Source organism: Solea senegalensis, linkage group LG10 (genome assembly GCF_019176455.1).
Source record: "Solea senegalensis isolate Sse05_10M linkage group LG10, IFAPA_SoseM_1, whole genome shotgun sequence".
NCBI classification, from domain to species: Eukaryota; Metazoa; Chordata; class Actinopteri; order Pleuronectiformes; family Soleidae; genus Solea; species Solea senegalensis.
The window spans coordinates 22465719-22493002 of record NC_058030.1 but is presented as its reverse complement, the minus strand read 5'-3'; the positions used below and the strand labels follow the sequence as shown (position 1 = coordinate 22493002).

General features: G+C 41.6%; 1 protein-coding gene across 1 annotated transcript in view; it reads left to right on the top strand.

Annotated features, from left to right (window-relative positions):
• Positions 1–11413: 11413 nt before the first annotated feature.
• Positions 11414–27284, top strand: part of sema3d (sema domain, immunoglobulin domain (Ig), short basic domain, secreted, (semaphorin) 3D) — a 49330-nt gene continuing 33459 nt past the window's right edge. The window contains exons 1-2 of the mRNA XM_044036742.1: positions 11414–11604; positions 22642–22900. Of these exons, the coding sequence (XP_043892677.1) occupies positions 22693–22900 (208 nt within the window). The 5' untranslated portion in view covers positions 11414–11604; positions 22642–22692. The remainder of the gene's footprint in view (positions 11605–22641; positions 22901–27284) is intronic.

Genomic DNA, 27284 nt, shown 5'->3' with positions numbered 1-27284 from the left:
ACAACACAAAACCTCCTCTTGCGTCTATAGTTTGTATGGTCTGTTGACTTTTTTTTGATAACTTTTATTTCCTTCCTTCCATGTCTTCTTCTCTACACAGCACCACGTACAGGCCTGGCATGTGTCCTACAGCGTTGATTGGTGATTTTAGGTGGGTTTGTGCGGATGAAGACATTTCCTGAAACGATGCCGCGTTGACGGAAAACTTTCCCAAAGCACCAAAGGAAAAGTTTGCTTGCGTTTCGTTTCGCCTCCATGTGGATACGGCCTTGGTCACAGAACTCCATCTTTAGAAACGACCTGTCTCCTCAGGCGACGATACCCCCCACCATCCTGTCTCACCACCCCTGACTGAGTAAACTGTCTGATAAGCTGTGAGAACACAGCAACAAATTCAGTCTAGCTGGGCCACAGGCATTGCTGTGTCTATCTGCAGTCCTCTCACTCCCCCCCGGGCTTTCTCTGTCTAGATATGAATCACATGTAAACAGTGTGGAGATGGAAAGTGGGAAGGTGGTTAAGAGCAAGAGAGAGAGAGAGGGAGAGAGGGAGGGAGAGAGGGAGAAAGAGAGAGAGAATCTTCCGTCCCCACTGGCACATAACAATTAAGGAAGTGGAGTGCACATGCCTCCCTTCTCCATTTCCTCTTTCAGTCAGATGCTGCCAACATCTGACCCGCTGTAATGACAACTCCAGTTGAAAATGCTCCATGACGGGTGAATAACACCGTGGCGTCAGGCCGCTCGACTATAGAGAACCGTTTGTTTTCTCTCTCTGCTGATTTCTCGATATCTGGTACTGATTTGTCTGATTTATACTGAGATATACTGTGTATAAAAAAACACACTTGCTTTCTTTACTTTTCCGACTCTTACCTCATGGAGAGAGTCAGAAGTCAGAGGATATTAAACGCAGATTAATCCGTATTTCCTTAATTAATTGAGTTGAATTGGAGCGTAAATGTCTAGTGTGTTAGAATTCACCGCATTGTGGGACCAGTGGCGCGGTGAGGGTACTGTTATCACCCACTCCACCTTTGTCACATAAACAAAATGTAAAGCAGCATGGGTTGCCAGATCAGGATAGCAATCACCTACAAAAAAGATGATGAATTTTTTTACATTTAACGAGTTGTTTTAGTAAAATTGCTTCAACATCCTGAACTTTTATTTGCAAATAAATTGTTGAGGACAAGATCTGTGTCGATACACATCCTTGCACATTTATCAGTGGTTATATGGAAATCCTGGTCCTTTTGTAGTGGGTAAACCTGCATGTTATGAACGCCAGTGTTTCACTAACTCTCTATAAGAGGACCCACTTTTTAAAGATAGCAAACGTTTGTGACAAGAGCAAAAATCTGTATAATGTAGTGACATATTTACAGCTCAAGAGAAACAAATGACATGTAATGATATGCATGTCATTTAAAACATACACATCAATCTTAACTACAAGGTTGGGACCATTCTGCCAATTTGTTTGGGGACCCATAAACACCCTCCTGCGACCCTTCTGTGGGTCCCAACCCAGACTTTGGGAAACACTGTCATTAGAATGCATTTTCTGTGGTCGTGATTACACCTGTAGGTGCTGAAAATGCATTTTAACATCAGGTGTAAAGGCTGCTTTTCCAGTGCTCATTAAAGAACGAGGTCGGCCTCAGCGTCACATAGTAAATATCCATTCAGGCTGCAGCAGTAAACCAAGGCTCTTGTCCAAAGTACATATAAAAGACTTATTCTCAGGCTAAGAAAACCAAACACTGGTGTTTTTAAAGAGATTCATTAGAGATACTTACACTGGGTACACTGAGAGATAATGGCATCAGCAACTGGAAACCTCCAGTGTAGTGTTTTGGTTTATTTCCCTAACTTAAAACAGTTGATAGTGAGTGCCATGAGGTCTCTGTGAATCAGTGGAACAGTACACAGCTCTGTTGACACACACAAACTACACAGGGGCGTTCAAAGACTCACAGACCATCTGAGGTGACATGTCAGCTTTCATTTATTTTCTCAGTATTTCTACTTTTGTTTGTCTTCTCTGCATAAGAAGCTCTGTTGTTGAGTTGCACTGGAATCTACAGATGTTTATTTCACTGGAGAGGAATGCGAAGGCCTGTGAAGATCTTGGACAGATGTCAGTTCAGCTATTTACTCGGAGTGAGTGATAGAGGCAGTGTTCCCAAAAAAATCCCCAAGATCTGTGAACGCTATCTGGTTAAATATGAAGTTGGCGCTATCATGTGTATTTGGTGAATTCCTGCTGCACCAGCCTCTGCTGGTGATTTCCCTGAGAATAACATTCACTTTCACAAGTCATGGTGAGATTACAGCCACTCCTTCCTTCACGATGTGTACTTTCCTGCGCAGAAGAGATGAATGCACGATACTGGCAGTTCTTCACTTGGAAACACGTTTGTGCTTTCTTTGGTTATGTCCAGCGCAGAAAGAATAAAACTAAAACATGCCTCTGTAGTTTAGACCCTCGATGGCAATCAAGAAGAGGTACAGCAAATTGAAAGTCAGTTGCTTTCTTTTTCTTTGTGTTTTCCAACAGTTTCACAGATCCAGTTACCCTGTACACCCCACAATCAGCTGACTATTTCAATATACTACAGGTTTTTGGCGGCTTATTCATAAGATGTCAAATCCAAGATTCATCAGGGTCAACCACGGAGCTTAAAGCTGCAGTGAGTAACTTTTGGTCACATTTCTGACTGTCGATGTTATTATTCTGCCTCTATTTGGTCTTCATGAATACAATGCTTCAATACTATCAGACCCACCTGAGGGAGTGTTTGTGTGTATACAGCAGCAGTGCTAGAATCCTTTATCTGCTGCTGCTGCTGAATGATTGTGTTTTTTTTATCAGTATCAGAATCCACTTGTGAAACTTTGTGTTTTCAGTCATGTTCCAACCTGTTTACCTCTGTCCGTCATATAACAAATCATTTCCTGTGTGCGGCGCATGGATGTTAGCGGGAGACACGAGATCCAAACACTGAAACTCAGAGAGAGTCGTGTGGAGCTGATAGTATTTGACAGTGATTTGTGTTTTTCTTCTTCTTTTTTTTATTATCTACTTTTTTGGACTCATTTTTCTCCACTATTGTTCTTCCCGCTCTCCCATCTTTAAAGTCACGGCTTTGCCGCTCCCAGCGCCACAAAGCTGCGCGTTCCTGCGTAAAATAAATAAATAGTCCCACGCTCAGACACTCGCCAATCCCTAACACACTCAGGACTTAAATAAACCAAATACAGCCGGTCACTCACTGTGGACCGCTCTGCCTCTATGTGTTTTTTTGGTGTCTAATGAGCCTGCATGTTTACTGTTTACCTTTCACTGTATTTTTGTGTTTAACTTCATTTAATTGTTCTGTGGGTTTATTGTTTAGAGTGTGACTGTATTTTCTCCCTACTTTGTCTGGGAAACACAGTCTGGTGGTATTTTCTTTGTGCCGTGTGTGTGTGTGTGTGTGTGTGTGTGTGTGTGTGTACACGAGGCAGACATTCAGTGGGTTGGGTTTTCAGTTGCTTGTTTTTTTTCACCACGGAAATAAACCAATGTTTGTTCAGAAGTTACAGAGACGTAAATACGGTAGAAAACAAGTGAAGAGGAGGTGTAGTTTATTTACAACAGCAGTTCAAAGTGAGCGGCTGCAGTTGTCTGTAAAAGAAGATTTACAGAAGGTTATGACCCAAGGAAGAAATTGCTAAAAAAAAATTAAAAACGGTATTAAATTATACTTTAACTGTTACATTTTGTTACAATTGTCACTGGTTTGAAGCATTCTTTTCCACTTCTATTGGTGCTTCTATTTTACATGGCGCAGGAAGGCAATTATGCTCGGAACCTACACAGTACATTACAAAGTGACAACCGTAATGTGAAAAACAGCCATGTGACATATGTACAGTAGAGGTAATGTCATTCCAACGCAGCCGTAACCTGGAAATATGTCCACAGCAGTCTGAATGCAGGTCATATATTTTTTATCGCGCTCACTTTCACGGTGCATTAAAGAGTTTTATTGTCGCGTCTCACGCAAGAAAAAGCCAAAGGAGAAAATATGTGAGCTTGAATGCTGCAGGAGGTGTTTTTAGACAATGAGGCAGGTTTTCAGCATATGTTTACAGCCAGTGATGCATTTTAGTCACTGTAAGAGAATCAGCCACGGGGAAAATGAAGTAAATATGATGCAACATCAGCACAGGAAGTGGTACTTTCTGGGGGAACTTCCATGATTGTTGACATGTCTTGTTGAGATCTAATTAATGATCCTTATCCCTAATCATCAGTAAGTAACAATAATTGATAATTAGCTGAGCTCCAGTTGTTTTAGAGCACCACTTCCCTGATGGCAGCTCAAGTAATCAGGATTGGTTAATCAGTTCAAGTCCATTGGCGCTAAAGCTCGAAGGGTTTTCTCTGTGTGTGTGTGTGTGTGTGTCGCAAGCAGAGTCTGAGCACCGTGGGTGACCAGACCCCGGCCAACTGCCCTCACACTAAAAGATCTCCACGATTACTAGTAAAAGAATTGCTCACAGATTTCTCTCCTTGTGTGACTGTGCACAAGCAGCCGCTCCCACACGAGCACCGACAGCGTTCTTAAGAAAAAAGTTGTTTCCTTTCCGTCTCTAAACAACAGCAGGACCACAGAGCTGCAAATGGACCATTTTAGAAGAGCATTGCAATTTCTGCATCTCAGCTGACGACGCACTGTAACTTACCTTCGCTCTTTCACCGGCTGCCGAATGGTTCAGTAAAACATTAAAAAGAAGCGGAGACGGTGATAAATTAGCCACTTACTGTATGTATATGAAACACATGGAAGTGTCAGTGAGGGTTAAGCCCTTTAATGTGAAATCAAGTGAGATTTGCTCTTGTTTTCACTTTTTCGCGGTCGTCTCCTGTTCACATCCAAGCATTCGCATCGCAAGTGTTCAAGCTATCGAAGAAGATACAGAATATTCCTATATTTCTGCAGCTTCCCACTTCATCCACAGTGAACGGTTGATCCTCCTTAATGGAAGATCCTCCTTGATGGAGGATCAACTGGATAACAGCGCTGTAAAAATGAGTGGGGGATTAGGGGGCCTTTCTTTGGTTTGCTTTATTGTGTCATGTGTTGGCAAATCCCTGAAGTTCACTCACACTCCATATATCAAGAGAAAAAATAAAACAAGCTACCATTAGTTCTAATGGTGGAAAACACATTTAGCACATGCGTGTGTGTTGTGCACTTACAAATGGATTTTTTTTGTTTGACCCCTGAATTCTCACGTTTTCTTGTATTTAGTTTCTGCTTTTCTGTTTTTTCTTGTGAGCTTATTTTGAAGTATTCCTCCATTTGAGAGTCGCTTCCTGTTTTGTTTTGTAGTCTTGCTTGTGTCCTGTTTCATTTAGTTCCTGTGAGTGTAAGCCCCGCCCCGATGAGTTGCACCTCCATGTTCTCTGTTTCTTTGTCAATTCAGTTGCGACTCCTGTTGTGTTTGTATTTTTAACCGTCCCCTCCTGTCTGTGGTTTCACTTTGCCTTTTTGTTTAGTTTGGTTTTTAATTTTAAGCCCTTTTTCAACCTCTGTTTGGATCCTGTTTGTCTCAAAATTGCCTCATCCCAGTTTTTACTTTGTACATCAAGGTCAGCAACTGACGGCACGTGGGCCAAAACTGGCCCGCCAGGATCTATAACAATAAAGTACAAATAATTTGGAGAGGAAATTTGACACAATAGATCTGTCCCAATAGTCAAGGCTGCATCCTCCAAGTGTGCAGCCACTGAAGGCCACTGATGGAAATCACACACGTGTGAGAAATGAGACGGTCTAACTCACAACACTCACCACTTCCCCGTCTTCTTCTCCTAATACATTTCCGACAGGCTGTGCACCGAGAGGTGACACGCTGCCCTCCGCAGGTTGAATTCATGAACAGCTCTTCCTGCCCCTCGAAACATGAATGCTATTCAGGTTTTTTAAAAATCACATATATTTGAACATATCTGATATAAAATACATTTCCAATGTAGTTTTAGAACTAATAGTATGTTTTAGTAAGTCCAGTTTTGTGTTATTAGTTTTATTTTTTATTATTTTTGATGGATATTATTGTATGTAATAGTGGAGTAAATGAAGATGCAAAATGTAACTCTCTCTAATAAAAAGTAAAGAAATTCTTCTTCACGTTTTTAAAACAGTTGAACGGTGCATTAGTAACAGAGGCGAGGCAGAGCCTGACATCAGCTGCAGAACTGGGAAAGCAGCTTCAGTGTTTCGTCGGATGAAAACCATCTGGTCAGCAGCAACCATCGACCTTGTACAGCAGCATCATCCTAACCACTGCAACATATGTGAAGTGAAACATGGAAGTGCACTGTCAGGGCACGTTCTATGTTTACCCAGACACCGACGCTCAAACACAGCCTGGACCTGGGTACCTGCAGATGGTAAAAGGACGAGAGGCAGGCCAAAGAACCCCTGGTGCAGGGCATTCCGAGAAGATCTAATAAGGGCAAATGTCCTCTGGGAAGAAGTCGAGACAGTAGCTGTTGATCAGAGGAGATGGAAACTTGCTGCCCGATGTGCATTTGTCGGCCACATGTGAAGGATCTGACCATTCGCGCGTCAACGGTGACACATTTTGACAACATCCAGACAACAAACGCACATTCAGAAGACGCAGCCTTGACTATTGAGACACATCTAATGTCTCGATGTCTCGAATCACATCAAAAGCAGTCCCAATGAGTCGTGTGACAGACTTCAGACTTGACAGGTGAATGACAGAGGGCACCAGTGTGTGTAGTGCCCACTATGACTTTGTTATGATAAGAAATGCGAGAGATATCAGTAATAATATGACAGGGGTCGCAAAAAGAGCCACTTCCTCCGCCCTGACACTGGATTATTTCACTATTTGTCATTGCTATTATAAATATGTCACGTTTCAATATTTGTATTGAGGTTAAATTTAAAAAAAATAAAGAAATACAGTGACCATGCACATATTTAACGGTTATGCAGAGTTTTAATGAATACCAAGCCGAAGAAGAGAAATATAGCCAACTTTCACACTTAACTGCTTCAACATGTCTGTCAGACAGTTGAAGGATTTAAGATGAAAGTCCTGTTTGTTTGTTTGTTTGTTTGTATACAGGCCCAGCTGTTCCCATTTGCCTATCTGAATATTTGTCATGTCAAATCATCAACAACACACTGTCTGGTTGTTGGGACGTAGACCAGGGAAAATCGACCTGTGTCAGAAGAAACATAAGCTACAATACTTCAAATACTGATTATCAGAATGTCGAACAATGATTACGCTCCTGCTGCCTCTCACTGAACCAGTGGACAACCAGTGATTCCGCCTGATTTTGAAATAACGTCAAGTTACAGGTGTATTACCATTACACCTGTTCATTAAAGTAGATCTGGAGTGTATGTTCTGTATTTGTGTGTCCATATCAATTATTGAAAAATGTGTCTCGCTTTTGACTTCGTCGTCACGTCTGCTGTGTCTGACAGAGGACACTGTGGACATTCATACATAAACACCTCAGTAGTTTATAAGCCCAGTTCAGACTCCGCCCACTGCCAGATCGTCTTTTCATTTTTCCAGCATTTTTTCAGGGTTAGTTCTCTTTGTGTGTTCAATACTTTTATTTACCAGTGAATTTGATTGACTGTGGACTGAACCTACTTTTTGTCCACTAAACACTGACTTTTGCCTGAACCCTCTTGTGTCGTGTTATGCATGTAAGGCCACCTGAACACAGTTCATATTTTGGAAAATCTGTGGAAAATCGTGTATTTACTTGCACATTATTTATTTCAATAACCATGCAGATGTTTTTTTAGGTGGACTCAACACATTCCTCCAAAATACAGCAGCACACGTCAGCACAACTCTGCGGGAAAGGGGAGGGAATGGAGTGGACATTGGAAAGCGATCAGATGTCTGACACCACTGACGTCATCAGTGCTGTTGCACCTCACCGATGCTCTGACGCCGCGTGTACAGTGTGTGTGTGTGTGTGCGCGAGGGCGTCGTCCTGAGGAAGTGTCCGCCCTGACGCTGAAACTCCCCGCAGGGAGGGATGACACCACGTTAACATGTCCACCTATAATCTTCTTAGGTAACTGTCTGGAACACACCGTCACATCTGCCAAGAGACACACACACACACACACACACACACAGAGCTGGAGAGAGTATCAGTGATACACTGCAGAAATTACCCTCAACTGTGATCATTATTTTGCTCTTTAAAAAAAACCTGAAACTGGCAAGCTAGAAAGTAATTGAATATTAAGAAAGGCACACCTTTAACATCACAGCTCACTTTTCGCTTTAATGTCAGTAACAAGTTAAAAATATTGATTTGCAGTAAAATCATAAATTGGCCTGTGGCTGGGTTTCGTAAGCGTAATCAAATAAAGGCCTGTTTTAAGTTCAGTATTATAGCCAAGCAAAAATGTGCTCACCCCACTGGCAGGTTCTTTGTGTTAAAACAGTTAAATTTGGCTTATTTCTTAGTCTGACTCCAACAAACTCTCGTTCTGCATCCACCATCTCCGCTCTCACCTCAAATGAATGTGACCTCTGTGTGCACTTGGCTCTGACCCCGCCACGAGAAAAAGGGTGGATTTGGACCGGAGCATGTCTGTGTGTAAACGTAGGTGAGAAATCAATGTTTACTTCCAAATCAGCCGGGGAACTGAGACTGCACGCTCCTGTCTCGAAGACATGCAGCATGAACATCCCGCCCTGCTGCCGAAACACAAATACAGCTGCTCGTTCTTTCCTCTCTGCAGACGTGACACACATGTCAGGAGTAATTCCCATTAATCAAGTCGTGCAAACCTTTTTATCTCTTCCCCGGTATTCAAATATTCTTAAAAATGTGTCTAGGGAACATGAACGTCAGGAGCCATGGTTTGTTTCTGCAGCAGCTGTATCTTGTTTGTTAAAATGCTCTTTAGCTATCAGTACAGTGTGTGTGTGTAGTTACTGTAATATTAATATAAGTCATGTTTATACTGGTGTACCTGTTCACTTGCCACTGTGCCCTACATGTCTGGCAGCACAGTAGCAGAGTCTTCATAACACGCCAGAGAACCGGCGACGGAGACAATAAACAGAAGTGAGCAAGTGAGTCACAGAGAAAATGTCCAACAAAGTGCAGCCAGAATTCACAGTTCTGCAACAAATCATGATTTTTAGTGTTTTTGGGCAGTGGATGTTTGACGCAAGTGCTGACAGGAGGGGGGACGTAGCAGCTGCGAATGCTCAGGCTTTTAATCAGTCTAGTTAGTGTTATTGTTCTGTTTGTCCTCTGCGAGCCATGGATGGACGAATGGACAAAGATGTACTCCAAAACTGTAGGGGACTTTCCTTTTTTGGGGAACATTGGTGTTGTCAATGTTTTCCCGGCGGATTGAACTATTGATTCTGTGCTAACCATTTCACCATTTCATCAAATTAACACAAAGTACGGATGAAAGGCTCCGTCTGTCTCCACCTTTTCTGGAGAGTATAAATCGTACAAATGGGCCTTTTAGCTTCCAAACTGTCCCTTCGGTCTTTGTAACACAAGCATCACTCACAGCTATGTTGTGAAAGTTCTTTATGTCTACTAGGGATGTCCCAATGCAACTTTTCCACTTCCGATACAATACCGATATTGTAGCCTTGAGTATTGGCCGATACCGATATTGATTCGATACGATATCAGCACGAATCATACATACTTTATTACATATTTTGTAGTGAGGAATGTTAGAATAGGCTTGATCAAGTAATATTACTTAAACAGAGAACAATAGTCAGTAACAGTTGTAAGAGTTGATTTTTTGCCATGTTAATTTCATACAGTCTATGGTTAATTTCATCAGGAGGAAAGTACAAAGTGCTAATGGGGGTGTTTTCAGAGCACTCGTGTTTCACAGGTAACAGCGTGTCTTCAGAGAACACCCCTATTTTGGATTAGCCCTACCCACTCTGGGTGAGTGACTCGTCCCGCAGGTAAACCCGGAGCCCGACCCCGCAGGCGTACTTAGCTCTGTGTGTGGAGCTTCAGGACACATTTAAAACACAGAAAGCTCTTGGCATGCCTGGTTTTTGGGGTAAAGTTAACAAACGGAGGCTGTTTAAAGTCGACAGGTGGCGCTGGTTTATGAAATAATGTTGTTTCAGCAGCTCGCCTCATGATGAGCTAGTGTGGTGCTAATGGCTAACTCGCGCTCGCTGTGCCGCTTCGTAGCCTCAGATTTCAGAGGTTAAAGAAAAATGTTTCATCTCTGAAATAACAGTAGCACACGCGCTGTTGTTGTGATCATGTGTGCTCTACATGCATTCAACACGCAGAGCGCACAGACCGATATAATCTGATATGCATTTTTTGGCTGATATCGGACCGATATCCGATATCAATATCGGATCAGGACATCCCTTAATGTCTACTGATCGAACTTTTTTTGTTTTCCTTTATCTTGCTAACCAGATCCGGTGTGTGTCTTCCACCTTCCTGGAACTTACTGTTGTCTTAAAAAAATAAAACAAAAAACTATTAATCACAGCCACAGCAACCTCTAGTCATTAAAACAAATAAATGTCACATACACAGGGTTGCCACACCTTGGTTGACATAGAATTCAAGGACTTTTCAAGGATTTTCCGTGATCAATTTCCTCAAATTCAAGGCAACTTAAGAGCCTCTCCGTCCATGGCGTACACTTTCATTGATTTGCAGCACGAGCTGCATCTGGACAAGTGATTGTCCTTGGGATCTTGGTCAAAGTCAGTCAGAGATCTTGGAATTTTCATTTTCCAGGCATCACGTCATTCCGCTCTCTCTTACTTCACGTTACTCGCTCATTGTTCTGCACAGACTCTCACGTCTCAACGGCAGAGAGAGAGAGAGAGAGAGAGAGAGAGACATTGGACAGTGTCCACAGTGACTCCACAGGTCTAGTCTACGTACATCAAGCAGTGCAGGGCGAGATGGTGGTTACACCCGTGGACACCGTGGATAAAAAAAAACCAATATTTGGATGAAATAATTAAACAAATACATAAATAATACGTAGGTTAATATATTGACTAGATCTGAAACGGGAACATTCTAAAAACATTATTTTTCACGTTACTGTTCATGTTTCATGTTCATGAAACTGTCTCTATGTTTATTATTCTACTTGTTTTTCAATCTTCTATTTTTGCAATTGGGAAATAAAACATCTAACAAGAGAGAGACACGAGGATCTCGTGAAGAGAAGTGACCACTGGGCGACACACGTGCTGAGTGAGGGCTCCACCTCTTCACACACACACACACACACACACTCCACTGAGAGTTCGAGGGCGCCTCTCTCTCTCTCTCTGCGCGCGCGCGCGCGTGTGTGTGTGTGTTTAACAACAATTTAAGGGGAGTGGAGACTCAGGAAGTTTTCACTTTACTCCTCATCCACTTCACTTTCTGTCGTCACGCGCACGTGTCCGCGTCTCTCGCGCTCGCTTCTCTTTGTTTTTCCTTTAATTGAGGACAGTGACGTGGGCATGTGCAGCGCGTGACCGGAGGACGCCACAGGACAGTGCGCAGGTAGGAAAAAAGAAAGAATGAAAGAAAGAAAAACACAACAATGTCAGGTTAAAGTAAATGAATGTGCGGTTTTCACGTGAGGTTGCTCTGTCCCGTAATTAACTCAGTTAACTTGAAGCAGGTCGTAATTAGTGATTAGTGAGGTAATGGTTGTTTAGAGTTATTACTCGGCAATAAAGTTTCTGAATTTACAAACTTTCTCGAATAAAAAAAAATCAACTTATTTCTAATCGATTAATCGGTTTTGTTTTTATAATTAGAACAGATTGTCTGATTTATTGTTCCACATAAAGAAATCATTGAGACTGTACACATTTTGAAGACTTTATTTTTGGGATTTGAGAAACACTGGTCAACAATAACATGTCTTTATTTCAGTTTGTCTTATTTGCAACACCTGTAACTTCGACAGTATAAAGCCATCCAAAGAAACTGATTTATAAGGGTTTATATCAAATGTTAGATTGAAATGATCTTTTCAGATAACTTTATTAAAATGTTATATGAAATTAAGATGCTGGATAATTTTATCTAATCTCCTTTTCTCTAAAGTCTTAATAATGTACGTAATAATGTGTTAATCCAGAAACGATAGAGGCTCAGTTAATACAGTTGGCTTATTAGCCTCAGAATCATCATTATATATATTCTCACTGGTTTATAAGGCACAGTAAGATAGGACACTTGATTTGCTGTAGTTAATCTGCTTCAAGTTCACACTCTGAGTTTCAAACAGGTCTGGTCCTTTCTCCTCTGACCTCTGGCATCAACAGTCTCTCTCTGGATATTTTCTCTTTTTTAACATCATTCTCTGTAAACACTCGAGATAGTTCCCAGTAGATCAGCATTTTCTGAGATACTCAGACCAGCCCATCTTGACACCTACACCCATGCCTCTTAAATCACTTTTTTTTTAAAGCTTGTCTTTACCATGCCTTAATGCAGTGGGTTGTGGCTCTTTGAATGTGTGAAATTGAATTTATAACGTTATTGCGAAGCCAAAAGCACTCCCGTGAGCCCACAGTTATTCTCATTCTCATATCTGTTCATTTGAGTCTCCGGCACCTGTTTTCACTTTCTAAAGGTTTATCAAACTCTCCCTGCATGAGTTTTTTAGTCGAGCAGGTTGTTGTGAAATCGTCCAGGGAAACTGTCAGAGAAGGGGAGAGGTTGCACTTGTATGTGTGTGTGTATATTGATGTTTCTGGCAGTGTTTCAGGCTGTTTGATCAGCATATCTGAGGTGAATTATACATATAGATTCTTTCGCTTCAGGCCACAGAAGAACGACTCAGAAAAAGCCTGTCTGACTTTCCCCATGTAAACACTGTCCAGTTGCTGATGCTTTCAGCCAGACTGCTGTATATACACACAGCTGCAGGTTTACTCCACTGCCGGTGAAGTCACAGTCTGGAGCTCTGCACTCACAGGACTTTGAAGGAGACTTTTGCAAAGGTGTAAACTTAACGTTTCCTCTCTCTGTGGAAGAAAACACCGTGTACTAAATAACTCTGCAGTATTTTAATCTTCTCCTTTGTGTGGCGTGCACAGACGGATCCAGCAGGACTGTGAAAGTCACATCTTCAGTATTCAGCTGTGTTTTGAATGGCCTGCAGCACCATTCCTGCGCTCTGTGACGGCGTTATACAGTTCATGCCAAGGCTTCTTTTTTTTTTTTTTTCCTGGACGCTGATGAAAACTAAAAAAAAAACGGAACGAGCACGTTCTCCAGAACAAAACAGGCTTTGAGTGAAAAGCGTCACTAAAAACATAGTCGTAGCGATGCTGCACACTGGTGCGGCCTTATAAGGCCATGTTTCCAGAATTCTTCGGTGCAGACGGACAGACAGCGAGGCCACCTTTACTGCAGTGGTGATGTTAGTATGTTTAGAGAGTCTGTGCAGCAGCTAGGTGCCAATGACTCGCTGACAGACAGCCAGGCTGGGATCATGTGCCCTGCAGCTCTTTGTGTTTCCTCCTTCAATCATGAAATAATCCCGTGTTTCCCACACTTTCTGTTTGGGAATCGCTGCGATACGATATCACGATATTTTATACATATACACATTTTTACACTTGCAAAATCATATATTGCGATATACTCACACAAACGCTGTGGTGAGAGTGAGCACTTAGAGCACCATCTAGTGGACTGAAACGTCAATTGATCGTTTTTTATGCTAATCGTAACATTAGTAAAACACAAAATATCGCGATATTTCCCCGTATTGATCCCCCCACCAACCACCCCTAATGGGCGTCCACTTTTTAAAGATTATCATGACTTAAATCACAATATATATCATGACAAGAGCAAATTTGTAAATTAATCAATTTCCAAGAGATGGCTGATAAATGAACTAAAACAGCATGGTTTTTAAATTAAGAATGTATCGATCCAATACTGGTCCAAATCACTGGATCGGATAAAGAGGATTGAGAAAAATGCAAAATCCTTTTAAATCAGTTTAAAAGGTCTAAGAAAAGTGTATCGGACTGCTATCGCTATCAGTAGATACGCTAGGTGGTGTTATCGGTATTGAAAGTGGTATCATGCTTTCCCTAATTAAATGTATACACATAAATGAAAGGTTGAAAGGTCGGGGAAAATTCAGCGAATTTGTTTGGGGACAAAAAACAAATTTCCCGTGACTCATCTGTGGGTCCTGACCCAGAATCACTGAACTAATCTACTAAAGCTTTTCATACATGGGTGGCCTAGATGACTAAAAATGTTTTGTTTTTTTCTTAAAGTCAGCAGTAATGGTATCATATCATGGTTTTACAAAAAAAACTATACAGTCCATTTCAATCCTTCCTCTTCTCACTGAGGTTCTCTTTTGGACCCGGGTCTCCTCGGACTTGATTGATTCTCAGTGGCACATGAACCTGAAAGAACCTGAAAGAAAGCAAAGATACTGTTGCTGCCAGCTAACAGTAACCACCGTAACTGCTGACTTTGGCGACACATCGACCAAACTCAAACTCTCCCGCTTCCCTTCAAACGCCACTGTGAAAATATTTTGCGCTCCCCAACGTTTGCGCTGTTGAAAACTGTGGCGTGTAGCAAAGCACAGGACATCGCCGCGTGCATCATAAGACGTAGACATTAAAAAAACAACTGTAATAACACAGGCAACACTGCCTCGAAAGTTCAACTTGTGCTAAAAGGATAGCTAGCGCTATAGCCGTGTTTGTAGCATTGGACATGTGACTTTATTCAGTGGTGGAAAACCTTTGATTTAAGCATTTACTGGTTTTTGTTACATTCATATTGTTTGACAAGGAGGCCTTAATGTGGTACATTGCAAATTGAATCAAGGATTTGGAGAATCATGAAACCCAGAGTGCATGGGTTTTCTTTGGGTCCTCCGGGTTCCTAACATGAAGGAACCCGGAGGACCCGGAGGAGACAAGGCGGGTGTACCCCGCCTTTTGCCCTATGTCAGCTGGGAATGGCTCCAGCTCCCCATGAGCCTCATGTGGAGGATAAAGCAGTAGACAATAAGCAAGTTAATCTCCTCTCTGGCTGTCTCTCACATTTAATTCATTTAATTTCACTTTCGGCGGGATTATTGCTTCCTGCTCATAGCCTAGCTTAGACTTTACCTCAAAGCGGCAACATTTTGTTGGGAAACAATACCTTGGTAAATGGTAGATTAACTTTCAATATTAAGGAGTACAAACTGTGTGCAGCTTTATATGCCCATATATCTCGTGTATGGATACAGCCTAAAAATATCCAGATAGTATTTATAGGGCTGCCCACTCCTAAACTGATAAAGTACATTTTTAGGAGACAGTAATGCTCTCGAGAGGAGTCGTTCCATAGCATACATAGGTGTATCTTCGGGCTGTCAGGAGGTAAGTGTAAGCACTTACAACTGTCACTCTCTCATGCTTTTCTCTTATCGCTGCCATCTGCTTACGTCAGGATGGTGTTGGCTTTCACGTAAACATAAAGTCACAGTCGCTCACATGTACATACATGCAGGCGCTCGAACGCATCCCCGGGTCATGCCCTGCTCAACACGTGTAGAATTACTCGCTCTGTTGTTGTCCCTTATCAACGAAATGTTCATGTATATGACGTTGCCTTGGTTACATGGTTTGAACAAGTCTGTTGACTCGATGTTTTTCTGTTTCCGATCCAGTCTCACGCCAAACCCTTACACACACAGGCTGGTTTCCATAACTTCCGAGGACATTACATTGACTTACTTTCACTTCCTGGGAGCTTACTCTAACCATAACTACCACTGTCCTAACCCTAACCTTAACCCCATCCTAACCCTACAACATCTCTTCCATAATGTGACTGTGTAAAGGTCCCCACAACATGAGTAATACCTGGAATACACACACTCTCTCTCACCTCTCTATTCACCCTTTCTGTGACAGTCAACAAGAGCTGGCACTGTCTCACTCTCGTATGGCTGAGCAGAGTACTTTGTATTCTCCTCCACAAAGATTGTGGGGGATTTAAGTGCAACATTAACCATAAAGCCTCTCTTAACAAAAGGCAGCATAAGGACTATTATCTGTCTGTGGTTGGATTTGGTTACCATACCAGCATTCACTGTAGTATTCTATTACCGCTCTTTTCAGATAACAGCTTCGGGAAGGAGAAAATCTAAACACGCTGGACCTCAGGGCTGCAATTGTATCCATCTCTTTGGGATTTTCCCCGCAGGCATACTCTTGATTTCCAAAATGGAAAGAATTCTGAAGGAATGTCCTCTTATTATTATTTCATACAAGTACAGTCACCGTCTGACTCTGTAGGTGGGGTTTCCATCATCCATTCATCATGTGTTTGCACATCACAGTCAATGTGCTCAAAAGCTACCTAAATGACATTTCAGAAAGTAAAAATTAATTTTGAATAGGAGTTTTTACCCACTATAAAAAAACAACGTAATCTGTCAATAAAGCAGACAAGAGGAGGTGGATTGATGAGGAAACTACAACATTCTCACCGACTGTTTGTCTTTGAGACCTAAAAGTAGTGAATTTGCATTTTTTTCACTGTATTTTTATAAATAAATGATTCAACCAAGCTACTGTTGTTTCCCAAAACTTTAAAATAATGTCTCAAATGTCTTTTTTTTTTTACCACAAACTAAAGATATGTGTATATTTTTTTCTTATTTCTTTATCATATTTAGCTAATAAACACATTAAAATGGATTAAATCAATCAATTAATATACTGTTAAAATCAGCAATATTTAAATCATTATTCACCTTAAAATTCTATTTAATTTGTCCACACGGTAAATAAATGATTTCTTTCTTATTTCGTTGTAATATGGAGCTAACAGATGGGAACATATTCACATTTAAGAAGCTGAAAAGTCTCAAAAGGGTCATCAAAATAGTTTGATATTAATATAATGTTAATAATATTGCAGCTTTACTCAGCGAAAACCTCACATAAAGTCTTTTTTGTTCAAGCTCAATTGCAGTGGGGCATTCACTGAATATAAGATTTATTAGAATGTAAACGGCTGCAGGAAATACAGACTTTGCTAATGGAGAGGGATCAAATGATCGCTCCTCTGGTCCATGGAGAGGTATTGGATATCCTTACCTCACATGTTGTCCAATGCACTCATTCATTATTTGGGAAACATTTACTGCAGCATTTTAAACTTCAAAGACCTTCTGTGTCTGAATCACCATGGTTTGATTATTGAAGTTTTGCATGCAAGGCTACGTTTCAGCGATTTATTTAGCTTTTCTTTTGGAAGTGAAATGTAATTTCCCGAGAGAAGAGAACGCAACGCTGATAGATTCAGGTTTCGCTTCGATAAGGTATGGTAATGTTTTGGGTTGAATTCTGAAATGAAATGCAGCTTGGCTTCCTTTGTTGACTTTATGACGTTTACTAAACAAATCACAGGGAAATGAGCAAATCGTACAATGAAAGTTGCCAAATAGCCTCAGTATGTTGATGTCATTGGAGAAAAATCTTGTGTCACATGTTTCATATTTACATTGGAGCTTATAGGAAAACTCCAAGTGTGTATGTTAACATTGTTAAAGGGAATTGTTTGGACAAGGCAGTGAGGAGGTGAGAGTCTTCATATCAATATTTATGATTTCTTTATGAGCGTAACACAGGGCTATTGTACTTTGTTTCCTAAAGACATTTCGCCTGTCATAGAAAGTGGAACAGTGTAATGTTTACATCTTTGTAACTGTAGTTTATCACCAACACAACATCTTTTGAAATGTAATACTCCGTGCATTAGCTTTATAGTTTGTATAGAGTGAAAACACAAACGCTGCTGCCCAGTGGAAGTCCTGTGTTTCCCCTTACGAGACATGAACTCACACAGACCCACGTGGGAATTACATGCTTGCTTAAGTGCGGGCCAAAAAAGATGATTGACTATTCCCGACAAAACCAACAAAAGTCTTGAGAGAGGTACAAACAATTACCTATATTATTGTGTCGGGTCAGTGGCTGTGGTCGGGGAATGAAGACAAATAGCTGTGCTAATGCACTCCGTCCCGTGGAGATTGAGGGGTTTGATAAAAGTGTTCTTGAAGGGGCACCTTGAGTGTTGCTAAATGCCTGACTGGGGGTGGTCTTGGTATGAAAATGAACACTTTTCACAATCTGTGCCTTTTGCTTGTCAACTGAAAGTTTCTACTGGAAATATTTTATCTTTTAAAACTTTAAATTACTCACTTAAATTTCTTGATTTTGGATCACTGCTGATCGTTGGCCAAGTGGAAAGGGAACTTGGCTTGGAGCTCGGCGGGTTGCCATTTCGAGTCCCTGCCAGGTTGGGGTCTGGGGTGCCCCTGAGCAAGGTACCCAATCCCCATTGCTTATTGTTAATTGTACACTCTAAATTGGGGGGCGGCACATCCATTGTACTCACTTTGTGAAGCCTGGATAGATGAGAGGGCTACATCAGTGAGGGCATCCGGTGTAAGAAAATCTCTGCTGAATCTGCGGATCATCTGGTGTGGCGACCCCTAGAGGTGGAGAAGCTGAAAGGGAAAATAGGTTGATTAGTGATCGGTGCTGGTGAATGGCTAATATGGCACATTTTCTGTTGCGATACTGTATGTGTTTGATGTTGAGGCCCCACTGGAGCATTTCATTTTCTGAGATGACACTTATGCGGCGCTATATCTTTGGCCCGAGTGCCTCATTTCTGGCCGCTAGCTTTGAATCTGTCATCTGTCATTGCCGTCAGAATTGTTTTTCCATAACCCCCTGCACCGCGTGCTGGCCGCGCTGCCAAAGACAACAGGGAACAGGCTGTGGGCAGGAAATGGAGGCGTTAGCTTAACCCACATCACATGGCACAAGCTCTCTCTCCCCTTTTGTTTCTCACTCTCTTTCACTATAGAATTTTCATTCATTCATTTGTCAACTGCTTTATCCTCCACATGAGAGTTGCAGAGGGGCTGGAGCCAATACTAGCTGACATCGGGTGAAAGGCGGGGTACACGCTGGTCCATCACCACTGGAGATGAACAACCACTCTCTCTCACATTCACACCTATGCTCAATTTAGAGTGTCCAGTAAACCAATGCACGTTTTTGGACTCTGTGTGGAAACTGGAGAGAACCCATGTGCACATGGGGGAGAACATGTGAACTCCACACAGAAAGGCTCTCTATACCTCTCTATGCTCTCCATACCGGGGTTTGGACCGGCGACCTTCTTGCTGTGAAGCAACAGTGCTATATTCCTTTGCATATGGCCCACTATGGACTGTTTCACACTAAGATTAGTGATAACAACAATGCCATGGAGCTTAGTGTCAATGTTACAGTGGGTCTCTACAAACAGGTCTTGAGTTCCCACAGATGCCATTCAGAGCCGAAGCCTGTAAAGACCTGTGTCCATTACACACTTGTATGATCAAAGAGTAAATGCTGATTATACACATTCATGCACAGGTTTGACCAGAGGGAATTGAGTATATCTCTTTCCACTCTATTATCCTCTCTTTCTCACTGGCAACATGTACTGCATCCTTCCTTCCTGTCGTGCGTGTTGACGTCCTGTTGTCATCCTTTTACTTGTCTTTCAACACTTGAGCTTACTCAAGCTTTGTCAGGGGGACATTCTTCCCCAGTGTTGCCAGTAGCTCTGTACCACTGATAGATGTGTTCACTCAAGCAGTGAAGAGAGATACATTACTCGAGTGGTGGGTGAAATTGTGTCCCTGCTCCCCTCCCCAAGTTACTGTTGGGAAGACGAGCCCCACCAGCACCAGCACCAGCAGCAGCACCAGCACCAGCAGCAGCACCAGCAGCAGCCCTATGACTGTCGCTCTCACAACGTGCCAAGACTGCACAGATTGAAACCCTCTCACTCTCTTAGCTGATGGCCCATCTGTCACACACAGCTCTGTATCTGTGTTTCTAACCCTGAAGGTGTGAGGGCGCCTCAATTTGTCATCCTAAGTAAACAGCAGTCTGTTTATCGGGGTCTAATCCTCGGCCGCTTAAAGCCACGGGCCACTTGGACGCAATTCTCCGCGGTGAAGACGACAACAAAAGCAGACAGGGAGAATAAATGAAGTGAAATGATTGATGTAATGGAATACTTTAAAACCTCGTATCTGTCTGCCGTCGTACATGTTGTATGACATAGAATGTCACCTTTCATAATTAACTTTCATGGGCCATATTTTACCCAGATGGTGGTCGTGTCCTCTTGTGTCTGCGGATCCAAGTCGTCCGAGTGAAAACGCCACGCTTGGTTTTCTGAGACAGAGGTGTGAGCGTGTTTGCCAACGCTGAACCTTTCATTTCAGCGGACAGAGTTTATGTTGATGTGTGTTATGTGAAATGTGGACGGACTGAGGGGTAATGAGCTAGATGTAGCAGTCAGGTCTGAGGACAGAGACATGCTTTTAATGCTTTTACTCATTTCCTCCTTGTCAGGATTATTATTCGCGACATGGCTGTGGAAAATGCACTCATGCAGGTGAACTAACAACTTGGTGTGATGATGGTAAAACATGTGCAGGCAGCGTGGTCTGCTGATGAAAGAGTTGCATGTATAATTTCAATAATTGACAATAAACGGCAAATAACAACTAGTGGGAGCCTTTGGTAAAACATACTGTACTTTACTGTATTGCACTATATTACATCTTATTCATAGTAAATGGGGAACAATGAATTGAAAAAAATAACCAGAATGTAGATTAACAGATATTTATAAATGATTGGGTTTAGGCTCCATTGGGTTTAGGCTGCACGATATTGGACTTTTTGCTGATATGTGTAATGCTGATTTATTGGGAATGATTCTACACAAAAGAGATTTCAGAAGTAAATGTTGGAGATTAGCGCAAATTTTTCAGGATTTTTAAGTCTTTTTATGTGATCTACAGTTCGGCATTGTCCGGCTTGTTTCTTGTCTCGCTCATGACTCTTCCAGTGACCGTATTCGGGCCAATCAGTGGCCGGCAGTCTGTCAGTGTCACACATATTATCAGCGCCAGAGCAGGTACTGAAAAAAGTACCAGGAACTATCGCTAATGGAAACGCAAAATAAGGGAAGGGGAGCATCATTAGTCTCTTCTGTAGTGAAATTAACGTTTTACAAACACAGGTTGCAGCAGATGTTGATTTAAACTTTCTTCATTCTTCCTTGTGCCATGATATTGTGCATCCCTAATTTTAAGGTTTCCAAGCATTAGTTCAGTTTTATTTAGACATTATTCATGTTTATAAGATGCTGTGTGTAGATGATAAATGTAAAGTGCTCTCTGCAAACTCACTTACTGAGAAACATCAAAGGTCCAGCGTGTAACAGTTAGTGACATCTAATGGTGAAACAAAGGAAGGGCACATATCTTCAGGCCTTCATCCAGTATTGTTAAATGATTTACTGCCTGACTGCACTTTCAACGATTTTATTGAAAAATTGCTGATTGTGTGATTTTATAGTGCACATTGTATATTTTAAGTAGATTTTGTTTGCATGTTTCATTATTTTTACATTGTATGTAAACGAGTATGGAACGAGCGGATGTTGTTCGTCTTCATTTCTGTTGTAAGCTTTCACTTGAAAATGCAAAAGCTGGTTGATCCATTCAGGGTGGTGTCAGAACAAGACCCAAAGGGCCTCTCTGCATGGAGCTTGCATATTCTCCCCGTGTGTGTGAAAACATGCAGAGTTTGATTGGACACTCCTTAGGTGTGAATGTGAGAGTGAATGGTTGTCTGTCTCTGTGTCTCCGTGTCTCTGTGCGTTGGCCCTTCGGTGTCCGGGGTGTGACGCGGCCTTCTGTCCTGTGTCCGCTGGGATTGGCTCCAGCTCCCTGTGACCCTCACGTGGAGAATAAACGGGTAGACAATGAATGAATGAGAGAATAAATGTTCAGTCGGCGGGAGATTTGTCAGGGTTTGAAGCGATGTCACATTTGCATGTTCTTAATTGGCTTTGGTTGGAAAATTGGTCCAGTTTGCGCCGTAGTGTTACTCCTTCGCACATCGCTCATGTCCTCCGGCAGAGCGACTTGTGAGTGTTCCCATGACGGTTCAATCCTACAGCTCACTTTTCACACTTGGGACTAATGTCTTTGTACATGGCTCTTTAATGCACTGTGAAGTCCTGGACTGGGTACAAGGCCCATTTTTTACAGGATATAAAAGAGGCACTGACAGGGTCATCCAACAATGCTCAAACTATAGGGGAAGTATCACGTTTGCAAAGAATTCAATTAGCCATTGGTGTGAAAAGGAGATGGAGGACTGAAGGACAGCAGAATGTGACTCTCTCTCTTTTTTTTGTTAGCTTGACCTTTTTGTTTTTGGGCAAACAGATTAAAGGGCAACACAAAAGGTGAGCCGGGGACAGGCAACAGCTGATGTAGGAGAGGCGACATGCCTGTGGGGCTCCATGGTGAAACATCTGAATAGTCCCAACAGAGACATATGTACATGTCCTGTGTAAAGATAGATGAGACCGCACACACACACACACACACACACAGGCATTTATGATCGCTCCTCCCTGGCTTGACTCTTTACTCTGGTCTCTCTCCAGGGTTGCAGAAGAAGGACAGAGTGACAACAGAGCACAACCACTCCACACACTATGGAGACAGAAGACTCTGGCAGTGAGAGTCTGAAAGGAGCCGAGGCTCAGCTCTGCACGTCTGCGAGTCATTATGACAACCAAGGGAAGAGGATTAAAGCACCATCTCTTCCTGGTGTTCTCTTAGTGGGATTGATGTTTTTGGCCGCCCTCCCTGTTGGAGCAAGCATCAAACAGAGTGTCCCCCGGGTCAGACTCAGCCACAGAGGTAAGAATGGAAATATTGTTTCGATTTGTCCGTTGAATTTATTGTTATTATGTGTTTGTATTTACTTTCATGCTCTCTTTTGTTTTGCTTTTTCCAAAAAATAAAGTGTTTGGATAATTGGAGGTGATTTATATTGAACCACTTAAGCCAGCTGGAGTAGTGCAAACGGATGAAAATGACACGTTATCTCACATCTGATTGCCTTTTGTTTTCAGCCATTCACTGTTCATCCTCTACAGTCATGTGCAACTTTGTCACACTCTCCTCAGTTAAGGTTGACCAACATGGGTTTTGCTATGGCAACCATTAGAAATCAGTGCAGGAGATGATTTGATTCTGCTTTAGCCAATAATCTTTCTTGATGCACTTGTAAACTTTTATTTAAAAACACCTTTAGTCTGTTTCTCCAGTCCAGACTTTATATCTGCACTTTAGACAACAATGTTTTAAATTGAGTGTTTGTTTGAGCGTGTGTTCACTAATGGTGTATAGAAAAAGGAAGGGTTAAATTCACCAGTGAGTATACAAAAATAACTCATTCTCATTCCACTGTTCAGGTTACAATTTGTCTCTGTTTCTCTCCCACAGTTAAGATGAAAAGTGAAAAGAACAAATGGCAAACTTAGTCACACTATTTAAGTATACTGATCCACTTCACAATTCCACTTTTTTGTGAGTGCAATATTGTTTTTGAAATTCAATCTCTCAATAATCCCACCTGCATGAATCCTGAAGCCGGATTTGTATATTGAATATTTATGACAGTGATGACAGTAAGGCAAATGTTACTTTTTCATAAAACACACAGTTACTACAGTCCACTTCCATATAAATTTCACGTTGATGTGTGTCGTTCAATCCGTTCTGTGTGTGTTAGGCGGACGGCGTCCACGTGTTTAGTTCTGAGTCAACCTGCGTGTGTTTGCTTTGTGCCACTGAGGGAAAGCTAAAGTTATTGCTCCCCTTAAAACCCATTTGAAAGTTCAGTGCGAGCTTTACTTCAAAGTCTCCATCCCTCCATGCTATGCATCAACCACACAAATGAACTCCAGTCTTGCTCCATAAAACTGAATCCCCACTGTGACCTGTATGTAAACTCTAAATTCTCTCCTCTGGTCAAAGGCTTCCTCCAAAACCAGTATGGCTGGATATAGATACACATGCACGGCCCCAGTGTCCAAAATAAATACATGCAAGTAGCTGCAGTGAAATGATTGCTTGGGACAGTGTTTACTCAGCAGTTAGCCCAGTATTCAGCACCCCAGTTTGTTTAATTTTGTTGGTTTGCTCCAAACCGAGCAGTCAATAAAACGGAGCTTGTTATTTCTTATACGGTTTTATTTTTGGGGCTACATATTTAAAATTGGCTTTGCTTCTGTGTGTGTCGAATATTAGCCTCATCATTGGCATCATCAAGCTGGCGTCCCCTCACATGCTGTGCTTTATTGTTTATTTCCCTCTAAATGGGAACTTCATTTATTAAATTGACATGATTTTGTATTGGGGTGGTGGCAGCTCAGTCGTAGAGCCAGTCGTCTTCTAACTCGAGGGTTTTGGAGGGACATGCAGAGGTTTATTGGACACTCTAAATTCACCGTATCAACATTTGTATGGTTCCTTTGAATATTAATAGTGGATACGTGGATGTTGTTTGTGAAGAACAGTGTCCTTCATTCCCACTATTGTCATATTTACAGTTGGTTATGTCCTTTATAATATGAAGGCTATATAAAAATAAGGACTTTTTTTAACTTTTTGCTTCAAGATACAAAGTTACTTCTGTGTGAGGAAAAGACGAAGAAGACATTAATCTCCAGCTTCTTCCAGAATTGTTTTCTTGACGTGAAAGGTCAGAAAACCATCACAAACACAATGCTAATACAACTGTACGCTAAGTGTCTTGCATATATGAAAGATTAACACAATTGAATATGTAGACAATAAAGCTGGTAGTCAGGGAAGAGGGAATAAGACATTTATAAACTGTTTGAAAAGAAATCCACAGAATTTGCACCTTTAAAATGCAGGAAATAGTATTTCAGAGAGTTAACACATTTTTGCTGCGCATCATGTGAAGGTGTTAACAAACAAAAATGGACGCCCTCTAAGCTAAAAGCCTGCCTGTGAGCCTCAAGTGGTAGAGAATGAATGAATGAATGAGCCCCCTCAAATCTGTTCATGCATTAAGGACAGATTGGGAGCGTTCAAACCTGATTTCCACACAACACTGAATCACTTAGCACGGATATTAATATCTGAAATCTGTCCGGAGTCCATGAGTCTGGCTGAATAAACTTCTTTCAATTTCACTTTTCTTTGGACCACAGAATAACAACAATAGACCAACGTCCATATATGGCTCTTTAAGTAGGAATGACTGAAGCGGAGATGATTCTTTTCAAAAGTATCAAAAAATCACCCACAACCTCGTGCACACAGCTTGTCACCGGCTCATCAGTGCACACCGCTCAAAGACAACAGCGCCCAGCAGTGATCACTCATCAGACATCACACCGTATCACCCTCCCCCAGTGAAAGCACAGCATCAGTGAGTGAGGGGTGAAATGATCAAAGACCAATCAGCGGAGTCTGAGGAAAAAGCTCCAAACAACAGCCGTCTACTCTAAACTTTAACTCTGAAAAACACAGGTTCAAGTTTCATCCAGAGGCAGCGTCTGCCAAAGGAAAATGAAAATCATCTGGTCGCGATATAATATTATTAATGTGATGCAAACGCAGAATGTTGTTTTTTTCATTCTTAATGTGTGACCAAAAGGTTAAAGGGCTACAATTTGTCTTTTCGACCAACGAATTGGAGCGAGAATGTGAGGAACGGCGAATCATAACACGTGTAATTGAATTAAATCTTGGGCTCACATGTATTAGCTTTTTATTACTTTTTGACCTGTGACTGTGCTGGAGCCACGGACCCAACGTCCTGCACTGCATGTGAATGGCCCGGCTGAGGCGTGTGATCATGCAGCATGAAGACAGTGGGCCTCATATTGTGCTAATTCATGCCGAAGTTATGAGTTACGTGACTCTTGTCCTGATTCATAGCGTACACGGCATCAATAGAACAAAGCATGCTTCCCAGCCCATGCTCTCATTTCAAACACAACTATGTGGTTGATTAAGTTAGGCCATAGATGTTTGTTATTATTTCCACAGTCGATTAATCTGTCGTTTACGTTTTCAATGAATCGAGTACTTGTTATAAAATGTTATAAAATGATTTCTTTGTTGTACGGAGCAAACAACCAGAAAATTTAAGAAGCCGGTTTTAATTATTAAAAAAAAGACACTCGTTTAGTCCACTACCAAAATAGTCATCGATTTAATATTTGAATAATTATTGCAGCCCTACTTTGCTTTTAACTACAAACTCATCAGTCCAAAACTTTGGCGTGTTAATAAAAAGTAAATGTGAATACGTGCAGTGGAAACACATTCAGCAACAACGAAATCACAACAACGAAAGTTCACCCTATCTTTCCTCTTTCACTGCACTGGGGAAAAAACATGCAGAAGAATGGGTGGTAGTAATTATACATGGAAACCAAACTTCAACTTTGTGCAAGAAGCAAATATTAGCACAATAATAGATGGAAGTAGCAATGAAATGGAACCATGTGTCAGGAGCGACTGCGACTCTTGATTTACTAACACTACATTTAGGCTTTTGCGCCACCTACTGCCTATTATAATATTCACAGTGGGATGGGAACACATTTAGTTAAAATTTGTGATACAATCGATTGGAACCTCAACAGAATGTGTCCCAATAACCTTTTGTCATGTTAGGTACTGATATCACAACCTTGTGTATTGTTGCTTATATCAGTGTGATACAGTTATTTAGCTTCTTTTAAACTACTAAGTTGTTAAAAATACATTTTCACTAATATTGTATTATACTTCTTTCTTTTTTCCAATATCCGATCTGGTTATTTGGACCAGTATCGGACCGATTATTCAGGTGAAATGATCAATACTGCAATTTTTAGTGTCACGATCTCAGAAGTAGCCTGAAACAAACTTCACCACGGTCCTCTCTCTTCAAATACTCACAGTACAAGCACAGTGTACAGCATGAAGTACAAATATGCTCATTCAATAGTCTCCAAAACAGCAAATATACTGTATCTTCAGCCTGTCAAGAATTATACAATTTTCTCCGCTATCACTCAAGTCTGAACCCGTCTGTCGGCAGCCAAGCATCTCGACGATGTTCCTGCAGAGGAGCTGATCAAGAACCGTTGACGGGAGCGCGACGCTAAGCAGCGATAGCGAAGCGGACAGTTTCTTTAGGCTCCTAGTGATGTGGTGTTTATAGAACAGATTAGCATTAGCCAGGGGCTAGCAGACCTAATCTCCGTGAGCT